The sequence below is a fragment of the Nanorana parkeri genome, unplaced genomic scaffold (assembly GCF_000935625.1).
Source record: "Nanorana parkeri isolate BGI_ZX_2015 unplaced genomic scaffold, ASM93562v1 scaffold483, whole genome shotgun sequence".
Taxonomy (NCBI): domain Eukaryota; kingdom Metazoa; phylum Chordata; class Amphibia; order Anura; family Dicroglossidae; genus Nanorana; species Nanorana parkeri.
Window position 1 is genome coordinate 698,321 of NW_017306751.1, and position 14,854 is coordinate 713,174.

Genomic DNA, 14,854 nt, shown 5'->3' on the forward strand with positions numbered 1-14,854 from the left:
GGGTAAGCCGTATTAGTCCAGTAGAGAAGATGTATAAAAAAACAAAAACAAAACGGAGTATTGTAGTATGCGATGATACCTTTCTTATTGGACTAACAAAATATATAAAAGACAAGCTTTCGAGAGTTAACCTCTCTTCTTCAGGTCAGAAGCAATACTAATCAACATGACAACGTTTACCACTTAAAACAAGAGAAAGTTGTTAGTTGTTAATGTGGATTCTGGTTTTCTTACACACTACCATTTTATGAATATACAGAACATAATAATATTCATGTATGTTGTATATCCCTGATCTGTTTAGGATTTATTGGTCATCCTATATTTGTTCTGTGTTCTAGTTATCAGGATACATTCTTTACTCCCAGGTCCTAACAACTTTCTCTTGTTTTAGGTGGTAAACATTGTCATGTTGATTAGTATTGCTTCTGACCTGAAGAAGAGAGGTTAACTCTCGAAAGCTTGTATTTTATTTATTTTGTTAGTCCAATAAGAAAGGTATCATCGCATACTACAATACTCCGTTTTGTTTTTGTTTCTATCTATCTATCTATCTATCTATCTATCTATCTATCTATCTATAAATAGATAGATAGATAGATAGATAGATAGATAGATAGATATTTATAACTGTTTATTTTATACAAGCACAGTGTGATTTGGGAATCTGATATTTTCAAAAACTGCTTTACTACTAAAAAAAATATAATATTGGGTGTAAGCCTTTTTTGTTTCCCTGTCTTTGTCTTTGCATTAATTTTAAACCAACAGAAAAAAAACTCTGTAGTTGAAACAATATATATTTTACCTTTTAAATTTCTAGTATTATAAAATATTTGATGTTATTAAAGTCACTCAATAATTTCACTTAAATAGATTCCTTAAAGCAAGTAGTCAACCGGAAAATGACTAGGCACTTCATTAAACAGCGTTGCTGAAAAATGTTACACCACCCTACAAATGTAACATAATGCTAACATATTTTAACAGCTCTATTGACTTGAATTGATTGGACATAATTTCACATACTGATTTCTACTTTCTACAATGCAGGCTTTGATTGTGCCTTCCCTGTAACCACAACTTTAAAAAAAAATATAGAGCTTTTTTATTTTGATTAATCTAAATCTAGCCTTTGTGTAAAAATAATTTTTAAAAAGTCCATTTCTCTACCTTGAGCTTTCTGACAACTACTGGACTAGTACACAAGTGCAATACAAGGAGGAGCAAACTGGACAAAGTTCGGTTTGCTGAATGATCAACAAACCAAGTGTGAAGTAAAGTTTGCAAACCCCAAACATAGCATCTAACCTTATTGAAGTCTATGGGAGCCTTTTCTGGCCTTTTCCATGGCTAATTTGGTAAAAAAAGGAATGGGTAGCTGGGCACTGCCATGGGAGACATGTATCATTGCAAAAAAAAAAAAAAAATGCAGCAGAAGGAGGGTATTTTAATGTGGCTTGAAGGGCAACATAAAAAATATTAAAATTCTTTCAATAACATCCTTGAGGGATGCGTTAAACCTGCACATGAAGTTGTTGGCATTACAAAAAAAAACATTAAAAGTGACTGGTTTGTTTACAAACAGCAGTCGGGGATCTGTCACTGCAGTAGCAATAACACCCCTAAATGACAAATGCCTGGCCAACCTCTGTTAATAAACAAAGACTTATCGGAATCTACAAGCCACTTTATAATAAGGGGGGCTGCAATTATCCAATCCCCACAAGGGTAATGAGTATGGGTTACACTTTCTTTGATTAAAAAAATGGAAAAAAATGGCATTGGGTTCCCCCTAAAATCCAAACCAGACCCTTATCCGGGTAGGCAGCTTGGGAGACCAAGAAATGGAGGGAACCCCTTTCCCCTCTTGAACCATACCAGGCCACATAACTTCAGCAAATCCTTCTTCCTTGCAAGGCACTTTGTCCCCTGTTCAGGGGACAATAAAAACACCTTTATTTGAAAAAAAAATCATGACCATGTTTGGTCAAGACTTTACCCAGGATTTGTTTACAAACTGTCATCTGTCATTTTGTGATAGTAGTACTAGCAGAGATATGCATTCAACCAAAAACAGTTAAGAGTTATCAGAAACTTTTGCATGTTCTAAGACAGACCTAGAGGGAGTGTGCATTGTTAAGAACAGAGAGCATGTTATTAGACAAAGCTGCATGTTTACACAAAGAGCTGTTGTGTTACAATAAAATGCAGCATGTCACTGGGTGTTAGTGGAGCATCCTTGTTTTACCAAAGAGAGCTGTCATATATTACAGAATAAAGGTAGCAAAGGAGTGTTGTATGTAACCAGAGAGATTTGCATGCTACGTAAGAGTCACCACAAAGAGATGCATGCATGTGAAATAGCTGACCTTGGTGATGCCACAGTGAATGACATTACTCCAACCCAGTGAGGTATTGTGTTATTTACATATGCTGAATCTCATTATGTGGTCCTGGTAGCTCTTGAAATGTCATCAAACATTACTAGACAGAGCTACAGAGGATGCACATTTATCAGTGCACTTACTACTGAGAGAACATAAACCACTTATCTGTACATGCTGCTCAAAAATGAAAGATAACATTACTTCAGGTGCATCTGTCAGCTTTAAGTTAACTTCTGCAGTATACTTCTTATTTTATTTAATAGGTAATCGCAGACAACAACAAAAAAGTGTTGAGTAAGCTACGTAATCTGTTTACCATACACTGTATTTACTTTTATATATCTGTTACATAATGCCTCGAAGGGTAAACACACAAAGCTCCAAACAGCATCAAACGGAGACTGCAGTAGCAATATATATTTCTCTCTTTTTACTACATCACCAATCATATTCAAACTTCCATGGCAGGTTTGAATCTGATTGGTTGATGTGATTGTCATTTAGTACCGGTATGTTTACATCAAGATTTTTGTGTAGGAAGATGTAGCAAGGAAGATGTTTTAGCATTACCAACCGGTGTGTTCCAGGATCACCAGAATACAGACTATGTGAGTGTGGTGGACTGGTGCAGTGGAACAATGTGTGAGTGTGTATAAAAACAAAATTGAACTACTTAGTGGGTGAGCAATGTTCTCTATATGCATTTACATATTTTGCTTTCAATTTTTGCTGCAAAGTACCTTAAGGCAAAATAAACTTTGTGGAAACAAAATTCAAATAAAATTACTTGTCAGATGTGCATGCACCAACTGCCATCCAAATGCTGCCAATACAGACAAATCCTGGGCCTTTCTAATGGTCAAAGTTCCAGCACTTCACGGTAGTGCCAAAGCCAGCTCATCCCTTCCTGACTCCTGCACATATTTCTACTGGCCAGTGAGGCAGCCTATCACAGTGATTGGCCTATAGGTATTTGTGGAACAGGATGTAGTAGCAAATAATATTTGCATGTCAGGCAACAATTTTAAGCAGGTACTCAGAGCCACAAAACACTAGCACCAGCACCACAGAAATTATACCATCTATAATGTAGGTTTTTACCTATCAAGGTCATTTTTCTGCCTCTCGTAGTTTCGAAGCACTCTCAAAACCTGGACATCTTGACTGAGAAAACAAGGAGGAAGAAGGCCATGGATACCCAGTTGTAGTCTCTCTTCCAGAGAGAACGCCATACCCTGAAACATGAATAAACCCACAATAAATGAATTGTTTTAGAGAAATCAAAAGAAACTCATTAGTGGTGTATTTTTAATTTTAACTTACAAATCTACTTCAGTGATTGATTAATAACCAACAAAACATTATACTGTTTTATTATTGGTTTCATATGTGTGAAAAGAAAACAAATCAGCCAGAGATATGTGACATTTTAATCATTCAAATATAAAGAAAACCAATAGTGTCAACCAACAAACATTTAACACTGCCTCCACATTCCAAATGTTCCGTGACCGAGTTTGAAGATTTTTGGTGTTTCCGCTTTTAGTACAACCTTAAGTGACACTAAACTCAGGAGTTAAATCTTAAAAATACATTCAAGTACCTTAACTAATAACAAAAATGTATCTTATTTGTGTATCACTCGGCTGTAGATCCTCAAATCATCTCTGAATTGGTGCTGACACTGTCCTTCCCACTGTCCTTCCTTCTGTTTCCCATGGTCCCTGTGTGTGCTGTAAAGTAGCCACCACTCCAAGCTCACTCCTGTGATGGACTGCAATCTCAATACAAATTAGTAAACTAAACATGAGATTATAGTCCATCATGGGAGTGAGCTTGGAGCGGCGGCTACTTTTCAACATACACAGGGACCATGGGGAACAAAAGTAGCTACCCTCCAGATTATAATAATGCTTCTCTACACATCAATACCATCTTTATATTTTATGTGAAGATAATTTACATATTTTCTAAACTTGTGTTTACCAATGAACTTTGTTTCAACTGCTCAAGAAACAGAGGGCCATAGTCTCAAATGCTATTCTTTTCAGACTAGGAAACAAGTTGCCCATTATTCTATTTTTCAGAAATTGATACTTTTGTCCTCCGGGGAAAAGTGCTGGCCAAATACAGTACTTGCATAGTGAAAAATATATTTTATTTAAAAAAAATAAGTAAAGAATGCATTGTTTAATTCCAACAAATACTGACCATGTACAGAATAGTTCTACTGAAACCTTCCACAATGACTATGTGCAAATATCTTCTGCAGTACAATTAATTTAACAAATTAATCTATATCAGCTCCTTAATTATGTTTTCCAAATTTCACACACTGAACATATGAAAGACTATAGTAAAATAATGAATCTAGAAATTATGTTTGTGCTGAAAGGATGATCACCTGGTGTGTCACAGTCATAAACAGTTACATATAAAAGTGTGCTTTGCTTAAGGCCTCACTCATAGGTGTTTTTAGGGCCAGCAGTGGATTCCTGTAGCAGGAATCAGCAGATTTATATTGCAATAATCAGAGGATTCATGTAGCAACAATCAGCAGATTCTTGCGGCAGCAAACATAGGTGGTTCTGGACAGATTGCATCCACGGTTGGTCTTCTGTCCCTAGCCGCAAGTAACCCATGGATATGCAGATACATCTTAATAGCAGTGGACAGCTGTGGCTCCTGTCAGCCTGTAATTGCTTGGTTCAGGCTGTGCAGCCTCAGCTGTCTGAAACCACCTGTAATTCCAGCCCCAAGAATCTGCTGATTCTTGCCACAGGAATCATCTGCTGGCCCTAAAAAGAATGAATGTAAATGAAGTCTTAGTTAAAAGTAAAACATGCTTGTATTCTTAAAATGTTAAAAGTCAGAAACACTTTACAAACGTTCTCCTTGCTCAGGGACCCATGCAAAGGAAACCTATGATTACTAATAGGGAATGTAGAGTCACTACACATAAAGAGTGTTCATTTTTGCATGGCACAGTACAAAGTAAGGCCAGCAGTAAAACATGTGATGTGTATAGGTGAGCCACATGTATTTTCATACTTCTAGTACATTGGTTGCCAGGATGTCACTTTTGGAAGTTGTTTGTGCAAACCCATACACAGCTTAGACTATTACAGTATCAAAGCACACTACCTGAGTTTAAAGATTATACATACACATACAAAACATGCAAACACAAGCATCCCAAGATATAAGCACTTAAAGATTTCAGATACGTTCAATATTGTAACTAGGGTTGCACAGATACTTTTCGAGTACCAGTGCAGATACTTGGCATTTTCATGAGAACTACTAGGGTTGCAGGGGTTGCAGCTGGGACCTGGCTCTGGCACTCCCCCACTGTCCTGAAATCATTAGTTTGTATTGATTTAGAAAAACTGTCACATGACAATAAACAAAAATGTATCAGTACTCATACTTGTAAGTACTCTGCAAGTACCAGTACTCGTACTCGCAAAACTGGTATCTGTGCATCCCTTTGTTTATATTTATAAAAACACAATCGTACATTAAAACAGAGATGTACTAATCCCAGGAGCTCCCTGTTCTCCTTACAAATGACAGCTGCCTCCTAATTTTTGAATTTGTCTCTAGTGTAGTCTTGGAGCTCAAAAGTATCGGTACATGTACTCGTACTTGTACCGAGTACTGTACTTGGTATCTGTGCAACCCTAATTGTAACACCTCCCAACCATACTTTAGTCAGTGGGCACAGGCGTAGTTTGGCTTAGGGTCAAATCATCCCACAGTAGGCACAGTACAGACAACAAATTATTTTGGTTGTTTTGTCTAGGTAGGAATTCAGAATTGTTGTTTTGTCTAGGAATTTTGCATATTAGCATTCACAGCTCACATAGCATCAGAAAATCATTAACAGATTATATTTAGTAACCAAACTAGCTTCATTATTAGAATTCATTTAAAAGTTCGGACTGGCTCACTTCTTTTAATAAATTTTTATAAGTTCCAAAAGCCGTTTGACAGCCAAGTTTTAAGAAGTAATTGCCTTATAAAACTGCTCATGTTCCCTTATTTTAGCTCAAAATTCTTTCAGCCTTGGAGCAGCCAGAAACAGAGATTACTATGGTTTACTTCAAGATGAATTTCCACCAGCATGGCTGCCAAACTCAAATTCTTTGCATTAAAGCAGACCTTTACCCATAGCTTTAAAACAACAACAAACACACCTTTAGAAATGTTTAGTAATGACAATCTACAAACACATACATATAGATAATTGCAGGCTTTGTATTCTTGTATACCCTATCTGTTTTCTTCCCCAGTCTTCTGACTGTGGCCATGTTTACTAAGGGCAGATTACTAGCTCTCCTTTCACTTCCTAGATTTCTGGCACATATGACTAGACATGTGACTAGGACATCTGACCATGCACATCATCCCAGGGGAGGAAAATGCCTTTCCCTGAGATCTCCTGCGATAACAGCTGAGATTTCCCCAAAATGCTCTGCTGATGACAAGGCAATCCCAGTGTGCACTGCTTTTGCAAACTGAAGCCATTTTGCCCTTTCAAAGCAGGAAGTGAATGCTGTGCAAGTATTTCAAAATCACACCATTTTACTCCTGACATGTCTATGTTATTATTAATCATCATACACAGATGGATGCATTGGTAGAATTAGATTTTTGAGTGTAATGGTCCGCTTTAATAGTATGTTTTTTTTATCATCATAGAAATCGAAAATTGTACCCTTCTCTTGGCAGGGCGAAAATCAAATTATGCTGCAGTGCAATAGAATTACCAGAATTGTAGAGGTCTGATGATGCCTCTTAAATTGCGTTTTGTAAAGTGCTTGAAAATTAGTGGAAACTGCCACAAAGAAAAAATGTCACTGCTAGGTATGAGAGAGCCAATAAAAAAATCCCACTTTGGCTGGTCTGTGAAAACTGGATTAAAAACTCGATTTGCCTGTAAATACCCACAAATTGACAAACCACTAAATATACAGGTCTATTCACAAAAGGGTGAAGAGTTTGGAGAAGGCAGGAGAAGCGGACAATCTAGGACAACATAGCTGAACTGGAAAGTGAGCTGAGTTGGAGAATTTTTCCAAATCAGCTATGTTGGCCTAGATTGTTCGTTTCTCCTGCCTTCTCCAAACTCTTCAACCTTCTGTGAATAGACCTGATAGTTATTGTGGCATCTGAGGTTTTCCATCTGTAGAAGGGGTTGCTGGATCAATTTCCCAACAGTCTGCACTCTCTCTGTACATTGAATTGTGCCTTAAAAAGTTTAAATAATTAAGATGCTGAAATAGATGGAGGAAAGTGCCTTTGCTAATGGGGCATTTTCGATATTTGCTTTATCGACTGCCACTTTTTATTTGTCCTGCCATGTAACAAAACCTGTAGACACAGCGATTTATGAAAGCAGTTTTCCAAAAGCACAGATCCTGTAGTCTAGGTATGCTGTTATTGTAGGGAATGCCACTTGCAGTGTTAAAACAGAAATTACCTTTTATACTTCTAGGAATACAGAAACATTTTCTCTCCTACATTGTAAATTAAATCAAATTGTACTAACATCTCCCACAACAGCAGCCACTACTCTCTCCCACCCTTCTCCAAATCCACCTAGACTTAAATGGAAGCCCTCTTCTATGTGCTGAAGTTTTTATATATGTGAGAGTTAACATTCAGCTTTGCTGATTTGCTGCTACAGAAAGCAGGACAGCTGCTGTCTGAGTCAAAGTAGATGATAGAGAGGTCACTAATGTCACAACAGACACATGGGTGACTGTAGAATGGTACAAATAGTGGTGGCATGGCAAAGGGGTCCCCAGCATGCGTTTGAGGCTAGCTAGCAAATGAAACTAATTTATTTCAAATACTCAGGTTAAAAAACAAAGGTTTGACTTGTATGCATTTCCAAATACATGTGGAAGCAACACTGCCATGACAAAGCACTTCTAAGTCACTATGTCTCTAACTCTAAACTATCTGAGTTTTACAACTATGGGACACATATAGCAATGTACAAACTAAAAACAGGCTTACTTAGATGGAGCTCCTTAAAGGTATAGTAGCACACCAGAAGCCTTTACAAGGCAGCTGACTTCTAGTGTGTGGTTGCACCAAATTAAAAAAAGCAATAATGGCAGACTACAGATGAACCTACTCTTTGTTTGTGCAAAAGCATGGCTTCCACAAGTATTTGCAAATGTGTGTATTGAAACCTGAGTACTTAAAAAAAACTATTTTTTGTTTTACTGGCTAGCTTGAAAGTGTTCTAGAGAACTGCTTTGTATATTGTCCTGCCCATGTGAACCTTTCCCTTTTTGCTAGTTTGAAACAGATCAGAGTTGCTGCCATTGTTGCATTATTGTGTTTGTTGCAGACACACACTGCCTTTAGCTGCCTTGTAACGGTGATGTATGGGCTTCTGGTGAGTTGCTATACCTTTAAGGAGGAAAGAGCTGCTGCCAAGTGAGCCTGCTCTCTGTTCGCGCATAGATGCCCAATAGATATTAAACTCAGATACCAGGGCCGATACTTGCCATTTTCACGAGAACTACCAGGGTCACAGAAGTTGCAGCTGTGACTGGGCCCTGGTGCTCCACCACTGTCCTGAAATCATTAGCCTGTATTGTTTTAGAAAAACTGTCACATGACACTAAACAAAACTGTATCAGTAATTGGTTTCTGTGAGTATGTGGACAAGAAAAAATGGTATCGGTGCATCCTATATATATATATAGATATATATATATAGATATATATATTTCTTTTCGAGTTTTTTTCTAGTCTAGTCTTGGAGCTGGAAAAGTATCTGTACTTGTACCAAGTACAGTACTTGGTAGATGAACATCCCTAGTAAACTGGTTTAGAGTTAGGGACTATACTTATTGGTGGTGCCTTGCGGTGTAGCTTTCACATGTATTTGCAAATATATGAATAGTTTTTTTTTGCTAGTTTCAAACAGATTAAAGCAGCTGTCATTATAGTGGTGGCATGGGTCGCTCACTATCAGTGAGCAGCCACCTTGAGTAAAAAGGCCTGATCAGCTGTAAACTCTGACTTTCAGATCATTTTTACTTGTCTTTAATGCTGACTTCTGCCACCTGTAATAGAATCTCATTTAAAACAATAAGATTTTAAACAAAATTTAAAACAAAAATACACAATACCTCTATCATTATGAACAAATGATAATAGCATTGTCATCATTTTCTAGAAAGTAATGAATGCAAATTTATATTTATGTTTCTGTTTTTGTATGGATCAATGATAACCGTGCCAGATTTTATGTTAGTTCAACTTCACCTAATATTGCAACAGTACCCAGACGAAGACAAATCTAAGCTTTATCACTCCAAATAGCTGGCTCTTTATTACAGTGTTTGCAACTGAATGCAGTTTGAAAGTGATGGCAATCAGGAGAACAAATAGTACTTGGCAAAAAAATTTATGACTTTGTTCTTCCAAATGAAAACCTTTGTCACGAGTTCAGAGACAGTGCTGAGTTTGTCCAGTTAAGTCACAGGACTTACTGTACAGTTGGGTAACATCTTTTTCACTGCAAATCCAGCAACTATAAAATATGAAGGCACAATGTACAAATAGACTGGATATAAATGTGCTTGTGTTTGTGACTACCAGGATTTGATTAACTATGTTCAGCCATCATCTTGATCGGAAAGAGACAAATGCTTTCTTTTGCCTGCAGTGGAATTATGGTACCATTCTTCCTAAATACACCTCTGAGCCTAGGCATAGTCACTTGCCTGGAGCTTTAGGACTGATTAATTTAAAAAAAATTAACTTTAAAAAAAAAAAAAATACTGTAGTGTGTATTGCAGATTTGTTAAGTTACTGGCAGGTCTGCTTTAAGGGGCTGATGAAGTTAAGGCTTACTATGAACATTTCAAGTGACTTGATACACAGGTCTTGAAGAACTGAGGGAGTTACCTGGTAGCAGTGGTACCTGTTGCAGATTAACTCACAATAAAGACTTCCCTTAGATATCAATGAAGGGACCTTAGGCTTCATAGTGGCTACGTGTGCTGCTACAGTTATAGTTTTCTTCAAGGTAATGACAATATAGATAATGAAGCTAACATAACGCTCAGGGAAGCCCTAATCACTTCTTCTTGGCTCATTGTTAGTTTTATATAGCCAAGTGGAGTCTATATATCCTGATCCTAGGTTCTGCTCAGTGGTCTCACAAATGCCTGTCTTGTCAAGAGGCCCTGTTTGTAGCTACAATAATTTTACAAAAGTCAATTAATCTTTACCTTGCTGACACTGGATCGTTCAAGTGTGGCTTTAAAATGATTACAAAAGAAAGTGATGATAACAAAACTATAAAATTTTCAGTTTTTATCCAGAGGACACTTTGTGATATTAGTCAACGGTCTTCTATTCTTGATACTACAACTTTTAAAGCGTACATTTTCTTCTTTAAACAGACATACAGGTAGATTTATGAACTGTAGATGTACTTTCTATTTTAAACTAAGACTACAAATATTGCTGTGCATTAGGACACACCATTTAGTTATTGGCATTCTTCTGGGATCCCAAAGAGATGGATTTTCCAATGAAATATACAGAAAACCTGACAAGCTAAGGCCCCTAAACAGAAGTTTGGGCCCCAAATTGGCATCCTGACCACATGTTGCACAACTTCTGTCTAAAGATATTTGTGTGCTTAGAAAAGGCAATCAAAGCACTCAGTTCTGTCAATATATATTACTATCCTGAACTTTCAATTTTGGCATCTGACATTGGACCATGAACAAATACTCATATTATGACGGGATAAAGCAAACAAAGGTTAAAGGCATCAGATCACATCAGACTTTGAAACGTATGACTTCTGAAACACTGCCACCTGTTAACCCTGAGGGCTTCTCAAATCAGCAGGATGACTAGGACCTGTAATTTTAAAAAGAATCAAGCTATTTTTTTAAAATAGTCATATCATGTAGATAAAAATGCTAACTCTAAAATAGAACTGTAAAGTTATGTAAAGTAAATCTGATTTTTTTTAAAAAACACTAGTAAGTTTATTATGATATGCATCAATGAGGAGAGTAAATAATCACATTTGAGAACTAAATGTGTTTGAAGACTTTTATTAGTAAAGGCATTCAACACCTGCAGTCCAGTGTGTTAAAGGGGATTGTTTTTTGTTACTATGAAAACACTGTATTTTTATGGTGAATGGCATTACATTGAATGGAAGTTTATTCACTGTATCCAGCTGGCCAAATAAATGCCATCACCAAACCCTAACATAAGATGAAAAAATCCACAATGGGCTATGGAAACACTGTCCTCATATCGCAAATTACACAGGAACATAGGACACCCAAAATAGAAATCATGCACTTTAAGGAAGACCATTTTGTTTTATAGAAGCTAATAATGATATGTTTATGTATCAAGTTCAGACACTGGCTAATTGCAACCATTTCCAGCACTTTGACTATACTGTTTGGTTCCCAAGTATAACATTGTAGCTTTTTTTTGTATGTGTAAATGCAGCACTAAGGCTGTTGGAGCATTCAGAACTACTAGCCTTTTTTAAGCATGACAAAAGTCCAGTCTTCAAATCCTTGTGCCTTTTAAAGGGTTGTTGAAGCCCAGCTCCAAGCCTATTTGAGTTTTGTGTAGATTTAGGAAGAACAAATGACTCTGACACATGTTGTTACTATAAACGAACATAAACACATTAACAGCTTACATTTATATATTTAGTGTTGAATCAGTTTTTATTAAGTTTCATAAAAGAAGATTCAGACAATGCACATAATGGCTCAAACATTAAATCACAGTGTTGGGATACACTATGAGGGAGGGAAACTCTCATTGGCACAGCGTTGACATCGTTCAGTTTGCCCGACTCGCCGTAGTTGGTACATTTATATATTTAAATAGGGTCACTTCACACCAAGTAGCATATACTCACCTTTGCTTTGCTCCTCCACCACTCTGTTCAGCTTTGAAAGCAAAGCAACATTTCTGAAGCTTACAGGTATGGGTGAGCATGTGACCTACTCCCCTTCTCCCATGTGATAGTGCTGAGATCTTATGGTTGGCCCAATGTTGTCACATGGAGGTGGGAAACAAGTCTATAGCCTTGATTAAGCTCCAACGATCCAGTGGGTTTCTTTTTCTGGTCCAGCTGAACAGATGGAATACAGGTGAAACTCGAATAATTAGAATATCGTGCAAAGTTAATTTATTTCACTAATGCAACTTAAAAGGTGAAACTAATATATGAGATAGACTCATTACATGCAAAGCAAGATAATTCAAGCCGTGATTTGTCATAATTGTGATGATTATGGCTTACAGCTCATGAAAACCCCAAGAACCCCAAATCCACAACCTCAAAAAAGTAGAATATTACATGCAATCAATAAAACAAGGATTTATGCTTGCATATGTACTCAGTACTTGGTTTGGGCCCCTTTTGCAGCACTTACTGCAATTACTTTTGCACGATATTCTAATTATTCGAGTATCACCTGCATATTGTGCTAAGGAGAGGGAAGTAAAGTAAACCCTTTACTTTAACCTGCATGGGCATAGGAAAGGGTCACATTATGTATATGTGAAAATGAATGCAGTAATGTAAGGCAGACTCCATGTCCATTCCTCAAAGGGATCAAATAACACTTTCAATACAATAAAAAACAGGGGTACCTCTAAGAGTATTGATAGGTCCACAGCTAAATCCACATGAGTAAAGAGCGCTCACCTTATTGTATGGCCAAGGCAGCACATAAGTGTAATTCACATTCTTGTAAAAAAAATTGCTCCTCCAACACAGGTAGATATAAAGGATCATACTGTAGATCAACCGATTTGCAGATTTTGTTATCGGGATATCTTCAGTAAACAATGACAATAATATTGTCAATCAAGGTGAGATCAACGTAGACTCACGGTAACACACTCACACAAAGAGATTCACCTGTATTTGTGACCTTGAAAGTGTGCAAACCACAACATTAGCACTTTATAGGTTCTTTGTCAGTAGGACTGGATGGACGGAAGAAATACATTTCTCATGCAAAGAAATAATGAAAACTCACACATTTAATAAAACTTTTATAATACCTACCCTGTTTCAGAGCAAACATCTCTCCCACTTCAGGTGTGCCATAATATTATGTTAGTCCTGAAGAGAGAGTGAGGTTGGCTCTTTTTTATAAGCCTGTTTGCTGTAATTCATGTATGTGTTTTCCCAGCCATTCAAAAGGGTGAGCCTTAATTATTCAGGTGGCTTTACCTCTGGATCTATCAATACTCTTAGAGGCGCTCCTGTTTTTTCTCTTATCTCCAGTGTTACCCTTTTTGTATGACAATATAATGCCTAAAGAAATGAAGTGCTCTCCATAGTAGCCAATCTAGTTCTTGATTTTATGAGCAACATATTCTATGAGTAAGACATTTACAAGCAACACAAATATTTCTTATGCCCAGTGGAATAAAATAATTGGCATATGTATGGTCATTAACTGATATTTTTTTTGCTTATTTGATTACAAGAAAATGTGAATTTTCCTTCTTCCAGTGACATCTCCAGCATTTTGCCCCGCTGAAGCAGACTGGACACAATACAAATTTGTATTTGGCATACTGTAGGAGAGACACTTGAATAACTGCCCAGCAAAGATGAAACTATTGATGTAATAAGCAAATGGCATAGGTGACAACAAACTGTACAGGGTTAGGCAGTGGACTGGTACAGGGATTCCAAAATTCAAAACACATCAATTGTGGAATTTTTGTTTTGACAAAAGACCTGTGTGTTGATACTGAAAAGAACTGTGAAACTGAAATTGTGTCCAACATGAACATCAGAAGTTTTTGTTTAAACTCTGGAAGTTCCATTGGCAGTGTATTTATTTAAGCTTTTTGTGTCAAATTCTTGGTATAGTGCCTTACTAGGAATTCTACAAATCTTGAAATGAATGGAATTACGCAGAGAGAAGAAATAGATTAATTGCCTTCAATTTTAAAGTTTACGCTACTGAAAAGCTTTAGAAAATGTCCTAGTTTCTGCGAACCATGTGAAAAAATTAAGACTGTACTCCAGGCAGATAAAAACACTCCATTTATTCCAGTTTTATATCAATTGTAAAAAAAAAAAAAAGTATATGTGTTTGAATATATTTTATTACAGTTTAGTATACGCGTCCGAATCTGTCTTTATATTATGTTCTTTTAATCCATGTAGAACAGGGAGAGGAAGGTATAGTACAGTGAACTGTATAGTGCTGTGTACCAAGATTTCCTGCATTGAAGTGTACTGTCAGTCTAAATCTGAGATCTTGGTGACAGGAGGAAAAAACAAAGTAAGCCATGTGATCAACACATAATTGGGGTGATGTTTCTCAAGCTAATCTTAGTGGTGAAAACTAGACACCATATGGTGCAATATCACTCCTGCCTTGTTAGAATAACACCTTTAACAGCAT

The 14,854-nt window shown here is 36.8% G+C and overlaps 1 protein-coding gene across 1 annotated transcript in view; it reads right to left on the reverse strand.

The window, feature by feature from the left end:
- The window catches only part of ME1 (malic enzyme 1), a 196,685-nt gene that overhangs the window by 155,626 nt on the left and 26,205 nt on the right, over positions 1 to 14,854 (reverse strand). The window contains exon 2 of the mRNA XM_018560861.1: positions 3,492 to 3,625. Coding sequence (XP_018416363.1) covers positions 3,492 to 3,625 — 134 coding nt within the window. The remainder of the gene's footprint in view (positions 1 to 3,491; positions 3,626 to 14,854) is intronic.